Genomic DNA, 15,340 nt, shown 5'->3' with positions numbered 1-15,340 from the left:
ATCTATATAGACACATTAAAACCAAAAGTTTTATCAAATACTAATTAACACACCTTCAATACTTCCTGGATTATTTGGGATGGCACTAGGAACACTAGTAGGAGCAGATGAAGAATTTGACACATTAGCTGCTGCAGAAGCTGATTGGGAAAGTGTAGGTGTCAATGGAGCCATGCGCACTACTACCAACTGTTGGTACTCACAGCTTGCAGATGGACTGCTCTGCAGGGAAAACAGTGATGATATAGGAAAACATGTTTAAAAAAAATAATAATAAATATTTCCATATATATAAACCCATTACATTACCCTAATCTGTGGCAGCAGCAATCTTCAGGCACGTCCCAGAAATATCCATTTCTACCACTCTAATGTGCATCTTGGTCCCTGAGTACCTCTACAGGTAAAACTAATCACTCTCTGTGTGGGGTGGACCAGCTGTAGCTTGGAGAGCAAATTTTTGTTAAAAAATGTGTTTGTATTAGAAAAATTAACTAAATGTTTGATAAACTACATTTGTTTCAACACAAACCTATTACTTTATGTTAGGCAAAATAGCTACTTAGGTGGGATGGACCTGTGCCTGGAAAATCATTTGAAATCTTTGAACTTACTGAAGTGTTGGACCTATAAACCCTGTGCAACACAAGTCTTGAAGCTAACAAAAACTGTGATATTGATGGGGGTCTTGTTAGTAGAGCCATGGATTACATTCCAACTTGTGTCTGAGCACATAGCTCAAGGGAGAAATACTTACTACTTTCATAAAGATGGTGCCAATACCAGAATATAGAAAGAATGTAAAATTTAGGCCAAAGACCAGGCGCTGGGACCTATCTAGCACTGAATGGCAAATTGAAAGTAAAAAGGTTCTGAAGGTGAAATATCAAGTTAAATTATTAATGAAATATGGAGATAGAGTGAATAACAGGAAGGAGGAGAGAGAGAGAGAGAGAGAGAGAGAGAGAGAGAGAGAGAGAGAGAGAGAGAGAGAGAGAGAGAGAGAGAGAGAGATTCTTACATTACATATCAAAAGATGAAAATTCAGTATTAAACTAACTTTTAAATGAAATTAAAGTCACTGTAGTTTCATTTAAAAGTTAGCTTAATACATTACCCTTAAAAAAAAAGAAATAAATGGTTGACGTAATAATATAGAGTGTGAAGATTAGTACTGTATAATATTTCTCTCTTTCCCCATTCCACCGCTCTATTTTTAGAAGTCTTCAGAACCTCGTTTTTAAAAACTTCTTTATTCTGTCTCTTTCTCTTTGTTCTGAAATGCTCTATGTCTCTACGTTTTAGAACGGTGCATTTACAGTTTGTAGACGGTACAGGTAAAATTAGACCAACTTAAAATTATCTACTGTACATGTAACGACATACAGAGAAACAGAAACAGTAAATACAAACGAGAGAGAGAGAGAGAGAGAGAGAGAGAGAGAGAGAGAGAGAGAGAGAGAGAGAGAGAGAGAGAGAGAGAGAGAGAGAGATAACAGTTGTCCTTACTTAGGAGAGTGAAATTTATTATGAATTACAGTACAGTATTATGGACAGAGAGAGAGAGAGAAATCAGCAACGCTTCCCTTCTTGTCATGTTCAAGTGACATGTCTGGCAACTTTGTGTTCGAGCTGCTTCTCAAAAGATGAGGGAAAGAATCCATCTATACTGTACTTACACTTTGATGTAAACATCTCTCTCTCTCTCTCTCTCTCTCTCTCTCTCTCTCTCTCTCTCTCTCTCTCTCTCTCTCTCTCTCTCTCTCTCTCTCTCAGTATACATATCCTTTAATGAAAAAATACAGTAGTTAGGGAACACACAGTGTTGCTCTATGAAAAAAAGCAAATTAGTGATAATTTTAGATACGATTCATATCAAAAATTTGCAAATTGGTGAAAGTTCCCCTGTAAGACTGAAAGATATGTTCCACAAAAATCTGTGATAAAATTAAGCATGAAAAAGTAAAGCCCATAAAAATGGGGTATTACTGTAATACCCATTGGAAGTAGATCTGCAGGACTGTATTTCCTTTAACACTAGAACAACCCCGATATTAGGAATAACTGGGTAACCTTCCATATATCAAAATTCATTTACTCTGATTATAGAATACTACAAAGGATATACTGGCCTTTAGTAAACACCAATGCCTGTAAGTCAAGCACAACTGGGAACTACTATCATGGCTATGTTTCGTAAACAAGAAGTTAGGATAACCCAATTTAGCTATTTGGTAATCTTAAATTATGTATCAATGTTAAAAAAGGCATTGACTAACAAGTTTCAATATCAAAACTATCGAACATTGTCGCATTACAGGGTGCGCTGACCGCCAAATTTCAAGGAATTATTGAATTTTAGTTATTGACAGTTTTCACCTGTTCTATGTCTAAATAAACATATCCTGAAGTGATAACAATAAAAAAAATTTTTTTAATGGTTTATTGACAATGTTGTTCATCGCTTGTATGACACTGTGAACCACAAATTGTAAAAAAAAGACTTGTAAAAAAGTCAGTTTGAATAATTCAGGATAGGACCAAGTTAGTTATACACTGTTTTGGACTGTTTTATGTGTAAATAAACATATCTTGAAATGTTATTGCTAAAAAAAAGTTGTTTTGCTTGGTTCGTGGGCAATTTTGTTCATCATTTCCATGGCACTGTGAACGAGAAATTGTAAAAAAAAAAAATGTATACGTCTGTATGAATAATCCTGGATAGGATCAAGTTTGAGTTATACACTTTTTTGGACTGCTTTACATGTAAATAAACATATCTTGAAGTGTTATTACTAAAAAAATGTTTAGAATGGTTCATGGACAATTTTGTTCATCGCTCGTATGGCACACTGTGAACGACAGATTATAAACAAGGCACATGAAAGTGTTACCAAATTTTATTCAAAAATAATTATCTCCCACAGGTTATAATGATTTGGGGACAACTTGATCAAGATTTCCTAACTACTTCAACTTTCTTGAACGTCCAAAAATATTTTTCTTTTGCTGTTTCCTGAAAACTTACTTTTTTTTCAAAACTAAATGCTTAGATCCCCAAAAGGCTGAAACAAGACTTGTGATTATTCAGTATTAGTTGTAAAATAAGTAGTAAAAATTTGAAGCAAATCCCTTCAATCATACAGTAGAAACAGTCATTTAGTTTATAATGGGGCCTTATGGTGTCAGCGCTCCCCATAAATGCAAATTTTAAGCAACATATAAATCAAGAGAGAGCACAGTTCTATTCATTTGATTATATTGTAAATTTCCGGGCATATTGCTTATATAATGAAATAGTTCTAGCGCAAAAATCAGCTTTCTAACTCATAGTTTCATTGTTATTACAAATAAGCAATAATTTTTTCTTCTGCTGTTTTCTCAAAACTTACTTTTTTAAAAATCAATTCTTGTTTCTCCAAGAAGACTGAACCAAATTCAATGAAACTTGCATTGTGTAGTATACCTATACAGTACATCTTGATTTTGCCATTGGCAAATTAATTTTTGAGTGAGTTTTTATACTGCATAATATTTTTGGAAAGTGATGCCCTAATTTTTTTCTGCTGCAAAAATAATTGAATTTAGAGGTCGAATTTCTAAATTTCCACACAAGAGAATTTTCATTATTAGTTGCAGAATAAGTGGTAAAAATTTGAAGCAAATCCCTTCAATCAAAAGGTAGCAACAAGCACTTCACTAATGGGGTCTTATGGCATCAGCGCTCCCCTTAATGCTAATTATCGCTTTGTTGGACAGGAAAAAAGAGCTGGGCATTTACTGCATAGCCTAGCAATTTACTCCTACCTCCTCACTTTGCAGGAAACCTACTGGTTCCCAATTTTTAAAAAAATTATCCTACCCATCAAAATTTTAAGGAACTAAAATTTTTCACTGGGTCTTAAAACTATGTAATTAGCTTGATTAGTGTTATGATGATAAACAAATGCACTGTCAAACACTATTTCCAGAGAAAATTCTGGGGACCCATGAACTTTGTGACAGATCAGGGTGTACTATAATGGGGAAGATAGCCTACATACACACTGTTGCCACATCAGTTTGTGAAGGATGAAGGAAGATCTGAGGCAGTCATTGTAGAAAAGATATATAGCCCTCTTGTCTTGAGTCCTTTATATTCTATCACTATGCCAACAAGCACTATTCTGGCCAAGAACAAGTACAGTAGAAGAGAATTCTTTGAGTTTTGTTGGTCTGCCTTATGGAGCCCTAAGGGAACATGAGAGTAACTCATTTGAGGACAAACAGCAGCAACACTATCAAAAAACAAGTAGAATCACTTTTCTCACCCAAAAGAGATATTGTTTTTGGAAAATTCTCATTCAACCCTGACAAATTCTGCTCAAATAGTTGTCAATCATCCTATCTATTAGCAAAAGATGACACCTTTTGGCACAGACATGGTAAAGGACAAGATCTTCCTTGTTAGTGTTGGTATGAGGGACTGAAGAAGCTGTTTGCATCTTAGCCACAAATCCTAGCATGTAAGACAGCTGCATAAAAGTATGAACCCGAACCACCACTGATAAGCTATATTAGGACTGGTGATAAATCCCATGCTGGAGGCTTCAAGGATCTCAGAAGTGCCTCTCTCTCAGTGTTGGCGCATATGCCTAAACCTGCTTGACAAAGCCAATAATACTTCTGTATTCAAAATATCTGGGAGAAGGCAGACTGAGAGCCTTTAAGAGATGAAACAGGCAACTGGACACACTCTCAGCAAGTAAAAGACCTGCTTTTGTGGAAATAGTTCTTCGATAGAAGCTGTTCCCCTCAAACTACACCTATTACCGAACAAACACCTATTGGCTGGTATAACACAGAATTGATCTCCTTTCGAGAATGGTGATGAATTTTGCAGATTTAGCTGAATGCCCCTCTCATGAAAGCATCTTTTGATACCCTCTGTGCGAGTAACTGAAGGAGCTCCAGGTTTTGATGAAAGCAGTAGTAATGAGGCTGTAACAGTTGTTTTTCCCATGATGGAAGGAGCTTCAGGTGGTCTACTAAGAGACCCAAGAGGCCAGGAAACCTGGTTTGTTGTGGCTAAAAAGAAGCAACAATAATCATGGTTGCACTTACGTGCAAATGCAACGTGTCTAGCATATGGATTATCAGAGAGAATTGAAGTACAGCACAAACTTCCACCTTGTCCCCTGGAACCATAAAAGCATCTATCCCTCTTGCTACTGGTCGTGAAGCATTAAACAATGATTTGGGAGTTTATTCATGCGTGGGAAGGACGCCACCAACAACGCCAACTAGCAGCGGCTGACTGAAACACTTTTTTTTACAAACATCATATGGTTCATTGGGTCGGACTCCGGTTTGTTGTTCGAGCTCCGACGTGAAATTTACTCGACATTTCGCGTCGAAATCGGATTATGTCGAGTTCTGGTACGGTCAAGGACTGGGGTTCTACTGTATATATATAACATACACACAAAGACTACATATATCACATACATGTATATATATTGGTGTATGTGTGTGTATATGTATGTATGTATATATAGGTAGGAGAAGGGTGCAGGAACACATACAGATCCAGTATATACAAACATTTATTTGTCTACACGTTTCTTGACCCGTGGTCACATCATCAGACATCATCTACAGTTATAAATTAAAAAGGGGCATTCATACACAAAACATAAAAAACTTAAAATAGAAAATCAGTTGAACTTAAACAATCACACTTAAATACATTTCCACATTAAAGAACTAATAAAAGAAAACTTAAAATGAACTTAGTAAAAAACTGAACTTAATAAAAAGGAACTTAAAAATAAACTTAAAAGGGAGAGCAGAAGGTGCCACCTCTCAGGATGAAAAAGGAAAACACACTAAAAGAAAACAGCATAAAAACAGAAGGAGGGGGCGGACAAATATAAACAAACAATCGAATCATGCTATGAACAGGGGAACAGCCAATGATTGGCAATTTAACGTCGGTACAATTCTTTTGATGTTCAGACTTTCCAAGAGAGGCAGTTCTCCGGGTTCCTTAGCTTGGCCAATTATTCTGAAGTTGTTGTATTTTATAGATGTCTTTCAACCTCTAGCGTGAGATCTTATATTTGAAAGTTCGGGATTAGACAAGGAACTACGTTGGTTCGACTCGCCGTCTCCTCAAGGTCAGGGCCGATTCTCACATGGGCGTGAGTTGTCGAACGGGTTGCAGATTGTCTAATCCCAAACTTTCAAATATAACATCTCACGCTAGAGATTGAAAGACATCAACAAAATACAACTTCAGAATAATTGGCCAAGCTAAGGAACTTGGAGAACTGCCTCTCTTGGAAAGTCTGAACATCAAAAGAATTGTACCGACGTTAAATTGCCAATCATCAGCTGTTCTGTTCACAGCATGACTTTTATGCTGTTTTCTTTTAGTGGGTTTTCCTTTTTCATCCTGAGAGGTGGTGCCTTCTGCTCTCCCTTTTAAGTTTATTTTTAAGTTCCTTTTTATTACGTTCAGTTTTTTTATTAAGTTCATTTTAAGTTTTCTTTTATTGGTTCTTTAATGTGTAAATGTATTCAAGTGTGATTGTTTAAGTTCAACTGATTTTCTGTTTTAAGTTTTTTATGTTTTGTGTATGTTTACTTTTAACTATGAATGCTGAATGCCCCTTTTTAATTTATAACTGTAGATGATGTCTGATGATGTGACCACGGGTCAAGAAACGTGTAGACAAATGTATGTATATACTGGATCTGTATGTGTTCCTGCACCCTTCTCCTGCCTACTATAGTGCCCTCCGATGTATGTATGTATGTATGTATGTATGTATGTATGTATGTGTATGTATGTATATATATATATATATATATATATATATATATATATATATATATATATATATATATATATATATATATATATATATATATATATATATATATATATGTATTACAAAAAACATACAAACAAAGACTAAAAATGACAGCCCACTACATTTGTAAACAAATCATAGCAATGATATATTTTATCTTATACATACATGTATACTGCTAAATCTTTGTATACATCCATGTCTTCAAACATAAAAACGGATGGCATCCTTCATATTTGGGGAGGGCGTTTTCTCATCTGTAGTGCCTTCAGTTTCCGTTTCATGTATGCCCAGCAATTTTCAATTGGGTTTTAAATCTGGTGTAGTCCAATTTCTGTAAGAATGTATGTGAAATCAGTGGCAAGGTGCTCCATGCATAAATACACGCATGCCCAAAATATTCATTTCAAGACATTTTATAAATCTCTCCATTCATTGTCGTGCTCTCTGGGAGAAAATATAATATATATGAAACATATACCATATAGCTGGATGTTTATGTGTATTTTGATGCATAGCGGTTAGATATATATGAATAATGTAGTTATTCATCGCTAACACACAACTTTTCAGTCCACTTCAAATACAGCCATCCTTTTTTTTCATAGGCTTAGTGAGGTGGCTTCTTTGCTGCAAACACAGATCAGGGTTTTGAGACACATAACAACTTTTTAAAACCAATAGGTCTCCTGTCTTGGGCGGTTGCACACAATGAGACGGTGCTTTTAGAGATTGCTCTCACACATTGATATGTATACATTGTATACATGTCATGTGCATTGAAACTCATAGCGAGACAATACAGGCTAGTCTTTCTGTGTATGTTTTTACAGTAATATATATATATATATATATATATATATATATATATATATATATATATATATATATATATATATATATATACACACATACACAAACACACACACACACCAATATATATGGATATATGTACACCACACACATATGTATACCATGTATGTGATACCAGAACTTTCTGTGTATGTTTTGTAATACATATATAATATATATATATTTATATATATATATAAATATATATATATATAAATTTGGTAGAACACCAGCTCGAACCAAAACCGAATCGGATTTGACGATAAATTTTGCGTCAGAGCTCGAACAAAAACCGGAATCCGACGCGATGAATCATATGAAGTTTGTAAACAAAAGTGTTTCGGCCAGCCACTGCTAGTTGGCGTTGCTGGCGGCGTCCTTCCCACGCATATTTAAAAGCATTTAAAGCCCACTCACGCTGCTGCTGCTGCTGCTGTTTGGAAAAGTACATGCTTGTACAGGTACATCATCAGTTTTTTTGGTTTTCTACACCACATTTTCTTCTAACCCATATATATATATATATATATATATATATATATATATATATATATATATATATATATATATATATATATATATATATATATATATATATATATATATATATATATATATATATATATAACTATATATATATATATATATATATATATATATAAAAAACACACACACATATATATATATATATATATATATATATATATATATATATATATATATATATATATATATATATATATATATATACATACAGTAATACCCCGAACTTGCATGATTTATAGTTACATACAGTAATTCGAACTTGCATGATTTGACATTCACAGAATTTTTCATTGGAACCTAACTCATGGTCATACACGAGTTTTTCACAGACATGCGAACATTTGCAAACACTGAGAAACCCTGCAAAAGTGTTTGTTTAATTTTTATGTAATTTATAAGTTTTCAAGCTTTTATGTGTAAATTAAATAACATTAAATATTATTAAAAGTAATAATTTTTTTTTCTCTCTCTTTTAGTGAGATGCATTTTTATGGGACATGTATACGGTATGTTTATTTGTATGATAAACTTTAATAATAAGTACTAATTTTCATATATTAATAAGATTAATAAAATTAAATAATAATAATAATAATTATAATAAAACTGTAATTACAAAATTCGTATTATTTTGAACATACAAATTCTTCCCTCGTCTTTTGTAAGAAGGTCGAAGGCAAAAGCTGCCAGACTTGCCATTTAACATGACAAGAAGGGAAGTGTTGCTAATCAGTGGTCAAATTTTTCTTGTAATTCTCTCTCTCTCTCTCTTTCTCTGTGTCCGTAATAATTCATAAAAAATTTCACTCTCTTAAGTAAGGACAACTGTTATCTCTCTCGTTCGAAGTTAGCCAACCTACGTATTACAGCACTGCTTCTCTGTATGTCTTTAACTGTACAGAAGATAATTTTGAGTTGATCTAATTTTACCTGTACCGTTTACAAAATGTAAATGCGCTGTTCTAAAACATAGAGACATAGAGCATTTCAGAACAAAGAGAAAATGACAGAATAAAGAAGTTTTTAAAAACAAGGTTGAGAAGACTTCTAAAAATATTCTTAAGTCAACCATTTATTTCTTTATTTAAGGGTAATGTATTAAGCTAACTTTTAAATGAAAACACAGTAACTTTAATTTCATTTAAAAGTTAACTTAATAATTTGGGAGCATGATTAGGGTCATATTTAGTGTTAAAACTTTAGAAATAAGCATTTATTAGCATTTTTCGAGACCATGCCAAACTTATGCGAAAATTCACCCTGTGCGAGGGGTTCTGGAACCTAACCTCGCATAAGTTCGGAATATCACTGTATATATATATATAAATTATATACACATATATACATATACATATATATAGATATATACACACATATATATATATTATATGTATATATATACACATATATACAGGCAGTCCCCGGTTATCGGCGGGGGTTCTGTTTTGAGAATGTGATGACAACTGAAAATCGCTGCTAACTGAAAATCGGCAATTTTTGGGGCTTTTTTGGTGATTTTTGGGACTTATCGGCGCAAATAAGCAGATATTGGCGATTTTTGGCACCAAACATCGCCGATTTTCATCACTAGACAAGCCCCATAAATCCAGATTGTCATTAGCTGAGCCTGCTGTTAACTGGGGACTGCCTCTGTGTGTATGTGTGTGTGCATGTCTGTGTGTGTGTGTGTGTATGTATATATGTATATATATATATATATATATATATATATATATATATATATATATATATATATATATATATATATATATATATATATATATATATATATATATATATATATATATATATATATACACACACACACACACATACATACAGACATATCTCAACTCATTTAAAACATTATTTGAGACTTGCAGATATGTATTTCATTACCAAGAAGTTCGGTTCAGTAGCGAATGCAATGCTTGACATTTTTCTGGGCTCGACCTGTGTCACCCAGTGAAATAATCCATTAGCACTGATTTCTAGGTATAAGTATTGCTAAGTATACCAGAGAAAAAGCTAACCATAATGCCAGGGTTCGACCCTGGATCGAATGCCATTAGATGGTGTCGGTATACACAAGGGGTGAGTGGTTGCCACTACCACAGGTCTCCGTCCTTATAGATCTCTCCAATCTCAAAACCCCGAAAAGTGAGGGGCCGTTCTAAACCTTATCCTCCGCACCCAGCCAACCACCACCCCGGCCGCCATCTTATATACATTCCAATTTAGCACGCCTTTCAGATCATACCGTGTTTTTTCTTGGTGTTGTGTTTTTGGTTTTTTACTGATACGACATGTCTTCCCACCCAGAATTCCCACCATCTAAGTTGAGTACCATTTCCTTTTGGTTTTTTATTACAGAGGCATATTATTTGACTGTTCGTATATTGTTTACCAGGTTAAATAGTGCTACGCAGCCGGGCGTGGGCTGTGTCTGCCTCTGCCATGCTTGACCCTCAGTCTTCGCATGTTATTAGCAGGAAGTTCTGCTAGTTTTTATCCATGCTCCATTCCACTGGAGCCTTATTTGCAGAAATTACCATTTCGCTGATAGGAGGCTAGGGAGCCCATATCTGACTGATCTAGGCTAGGGATGGAGGTATTCCCCTCCCTTTTTTCTGATCATAAATTTCTCCCTTTTCCTCTGGTTTCCTTCCTCCACCAGCGAGTTGGTACCTTCTAGGTGGTGGTATTGTTATGCTCATGATCATAACTGATGTGTACGAGGATGGATGACATGTCTATTCTTGGATTAGTTTATATGTGATTCGGCGTCAGAGGCGGCCATCTTGGGTATCCCCGCTTCCCGCATAACGGTTGTTGTTTGGCCCTCTCTGCCACTGAGTCATTTTTGTATTCATAAGTATATATTTTTAAGTATATATAATTTCAAACTTCTCACATCGAATGGTCCCCTTTTTTATGTTAGCACTCTTGACGTCAGGTAGTTTTATTCGATTAGGTTTAGCCTAGCCTACTCGACCGTACCGTAATCGGTTTCGGAGAGTTAGGCTGGACAGATAGGCGCTTTTCACGATGCTCATGCTACCTAGCTCACCTGACCAGGCCATTTTGAGGTTTTGGAGGGAGTTGTTAGGTTTGTGAGGCAGTTCCTCGTTCTCTCTTGGCCCACCTGACCAGGCCGTTAGGTTTTGGATGGTGAGGTTAGGCTAGTGAGGGAATTACTCTTCCCCCTTAGCCCACCTGACCAGGCCGTGATGTCTTGGGAGGTGAGGTTAGAATAGTGAAGGGTCTCCTCAATTCATAGTCTTCCACCTGACCAGGCTGTCGGTTTTGGAGGGTGTGGCCAGGTTATGCGAGGTTCCCCTCCCCCCCCCCCAACCTATAGCACTCATCCTGGCCTTCCTGAACAAGCCAAGAAGTTTTGGTTTTGGAGGGTAGGCTGGGATCGAAGGTTGCACAGGTTATTTCGCGTATGTAGCCTAGTCCTTCTTTACCTGATCAGTTAGCTTTTGGTGAGCGACCTAGCCTTCTTCCTAGCAGAGGGAAACCGATCGCTTGCGTTCGGCACCCCGTGGGGAGTTTTCATTCGGCTTCCAGAGGGTGCTACCCACCTGTCTGGTCGCCGTTCGCCGGGTTTCTGCCACTCAGCTACCTTTCCCTTATCGGGCGGTGTTTCGTTTGCTCGCTTTCCACAGTTATAGCTGGAGTGTCGAACACTGTCCCAGGGATGCAATCATGAGTTCCGCTATGTTCAGTCTCCGCCAGGTTAGTCGGATCTTTCGTTGTTATCGTCCATGTTACCACTCCGGTGGGTATGGTTTTCCGTTAGTTGGCGCTTTCCACTATGTGGTTCCCGCCCTGGGCGATTGAGAGTTGGGGCATATACGAACACTCCTTTCCGCCACCTTACGCCGTTTCCATAATATGTGACATAACGAGATTTCCGTGGCAAATCACAGCGGAGTACCATAGCGCCAGACTATCTTAGAGTACTTTTGTTTACATGATTAGTAGTTGGCCATTCTGTAGCATAACCTATGTTTATTATTCTGTACTGCCGGATTCAATTCCGGTGGGTTTTACCTGATGACACGCATGTTTCATCATCCATAAATCTGTGTATTAGTCTTGTACTACCGGATTCAATTCTGGCGGGTTTTGCCCGATGACACGCATGTTTCATCACCCATAATCTATGTTAAGGTAGCCTATTACCGCCGGACCTACTCCGGCGGGCCTTGCCTTGACGTTACTCATGTACCGCCATTCCACTTACAGATGGTACGCTGTCAGGAGCCAGGGTGCACAGCGGTTCTCCAACAACCCTGTGGACACGAGGTGTGCCGGTCGCACTCCAGCTGCTTGGTCCACATTGGGGACCTGATCGTCTGGCACCCAGATGGCTGTGAAGTCTGCTACGCTCTGTATGAGCTAGTGGTGGATGAGTCGGTAAGTTTTAAGAGACCGCTAACCCTTAGTCTCTTTTTGATTTTAATGATTTATATAGACATATACGGGTAATTGGAGAATATTCTCAGTAAATCCTGCCCTTTCTTACAGTCTGACCGGATCATCCGTGACTCTTCGCTGTCGACCCTGAAGATCTGGGTCGGCGGATTTGGGAGGAACATTGCGTCTGGCAAACCTTACGTCCTGTCGGAGGAGATCTGCAATCTCCTCTACCCCGGAGCCCGGATCTCTGCTGCAGTGCCGGCGGAATTGGTCGCCCCTATCATCGAGAGGATCCGGGAAGAGACGCAACCCTCCTAAGAAGACAACCTGTGCGGAGAGGTGACGGAAGGGGTGGTGGCTATCAACATCCACCTCGAACCGATCAGCGTGGACTTGGACCACCAGGTAGAAGGTAAGGTGGTAAGTGAGGCAGGGGGAGAGAGTTTTGCTAGTCCCCTTTTTGGTTCTCCTTCTTCTTCTTCTTCTTCTTCCTTTCAAGGGTTTCCTAAACCAGCTATCCTTGAGGACAGATCTAGGTCCATTGTCCCCAAGGTGAAATCCTTGAAAAAGAAGGACTTACCAAAGTCCTCTAGACCTCAAAGGTCTAATCCGTCAGCTCCCTTAAGGTCGTCACTGGCTCTTAAACCAGTGGCGTCCACTAGTAAGGCTACTCCCACGTCCAAGGGGTCGAGATCCAGGGTGTCCAAGGCTAATCCTCCACAGCCTAACTTTGACCCTGAGGCCTTTGCTGAACTTCTGATGCAGAAGTTGGACTCTAGGGTTGAAGCTAGGATTCAAGACCTTTCTTCCCAGCTTGCTTCAAGCTTGGAGACCTCTGGTCAGTCAGTGCTGTCATTGGCACAAAGGATGCAGGCCCAGGAAAGCTTGCTCTCCGGATTTATCCAATCCGGAGCAGTACAGCACTCTCATGTTGTTCTGGATGCCTCCAGACTGCCCCCTTTGATAAGGGGGAACCCGTGGCAGCTGGCTCTTCACGCCCCCCTGCATAATGATACCCTGACCATCGAGGGCTTGGGCACTCGTCGTCTGGAAGAACTGGAGTTCTTTCCACCCAACCTGGTGCCTCCCCACCCAGGCTATGCCAGGCTAACAGAGGAAGCCTGAATTAGATCAGACAAGGTCCCGAAGGAAACAGTTATCTTTCCCAGGGACCAAGCCCAATCCACCCTGATGCACGCTCTCACTCACTGGGAGTGCGAGAATACAAAGCTTACTCCCTTTAAAGGGACTTTTACGATGTTTGCGATAGGTGACTCCATCCCTACCCCCTGCACAACTAAGGTCGCAGTGTTGACTAGTCAGGCGGGAATAGAGGGCAAACCGCTGCCTCAACTCCGGAGACAGATCCCACCTCCCTTCTTTTCCCGGGATTGGAATTCTGGTCGGGAGCTCCGGCTACGTTCACGGTGGGTAAACTCGACCCCGAGTGTGCCTCCACCCTGTTCAGTGAACAGCTTCCCAGGATTCCGGAGGCCCTTCTGAAGGCGGAGTTTGAGGCTAAGTGCAGGTTGAGTCGCTCCCTGCATTCCATCACCATTACAGAAGTAACAGCGTTAACTTACGCTGACGAACCTCTGTTCCAGGTCTTAACGAAATCACTGTTAGCGTCATTTCAATCGGACCTGTATGACTTTGTAGTGGCGAGACAAAACTGCAGGAAGCATATCTTCGCAGACGCCACTATCAGACATGAGCCCAATAGACTCATGAAGAGTTCTATCTGGGGACCTAACATCTTCCCTGAGGATGAGGTCAATAATGTTCTAGCAGAGGCAACCAGAGCAAATCAAAGTCTTCGCTCCTGCTGGGGTCTCCCTTTTAAAAGGAAATCCACCGAGACCTCCGGACCTCAATCCAGGGAAAAGAAGAGGTTCAGGAGATATAGGAAACCCCAGGCTCAAACTATGCTTCAGGCTGTACCGGTCTCTCAGATCGGACAGCCTTCCACTTCCAAAGCTCAGCCTCAGCAGCAGTTCGTACTGATGCAGCCGGCTCAGCAAACCCCTGCTCCGCCAGCCTTCGTAGTGTCCCCAGCCTTCAACGCTTCGTTTTGAAAGCCAAGGGGCGTTTCGAGGCTACAACAGGCATGCAAGGGGGAGCAGAGCCAGAGCCGCCTACAGAGGTAGGGCTTCAACTAGACCTCTCTCCCGTGGAAGAGGAGGCCGAGGAGGCAGAGGAAGTAAGTCCTCTTCCATCCAATGAGTCTCCTCAGGTAGGCGGGAGGTTATATCTCTTCCGGGACCATTGGACCTTCAGTCCGTGGGCCCACAGCATAGTAACAAAAGGTCTGGGATGGAGCTGGAGCAGAGGGCCTCCTCCACCAGTCAGATTCCATCAACCTCCATCCAAAGACTTACTGGACTTTGTAAAAGACCTTCAAAAGAAGGCAATAAAGAAAGTGAGACACCTGAAATTTCAGGGCCGTCTGTTCAGTGTCCCGAAGAAAGACTCAATCCAGCAAAGAGTAATTCTAGACTTGTCTCGTCTCAACTTATACATTCACTGCGACAAGTTTCAGCATGCTTACAATCTCTCGCAGGTGCGAACCCTACTTCCGTGGGGCCGTCACCACCTCTATAGATCTTTCAGACGCATATTATCACGTCCCGATTGCGAGAAACTTCTCTCCTTACCTA

General features: G+C 39.2%; 1 protein-coding gene across 2 annotated transcripts in view; it reads right to left on the bottom strand.

Annotated features, from left to right (window-relative positions):
• calypso (ubiquitin carboxyl-terminal hydrolase calypso) overlaps positions 1–15,340 on the bottom strand; it is a 523,758-nt gene that overhangs the window by 192,752 nt on the left and 315,666 nt on the right. For both annotated transcript variants that reach the window (XM_067101808.1, XM_067101809.1), the window contains exon 10: positions 54–222. In XM_067101808.1, the coding sequence (XP_066957909.1) occupies positions 54–222 (169 nt within the window). The remainder of the gene's footprint in view (positions 1–53; positions 223–15,340) is intronic.

The sequence above is a fragment of the Macrobrachium rosenbergii genome, chromosome 58, assembly GCF_040412425.1.
Source record: "Macrobrachium rosenbergii isolate ZJJX-2024 chromosome 58, ASM4041242v1, whole genome shotgun sequence".
NCBI classification, from domain to species: domain Eukaryota; kingdom Metazoa; phylum Arthropoda; class Malacostraca; order Decapoda; family Palaemonidae; genus Macrobrachium; species Macrobrachium rosenbergii.
This window is presented reverse-complemented; position numbering and strand designations above follow the sequence as displayed.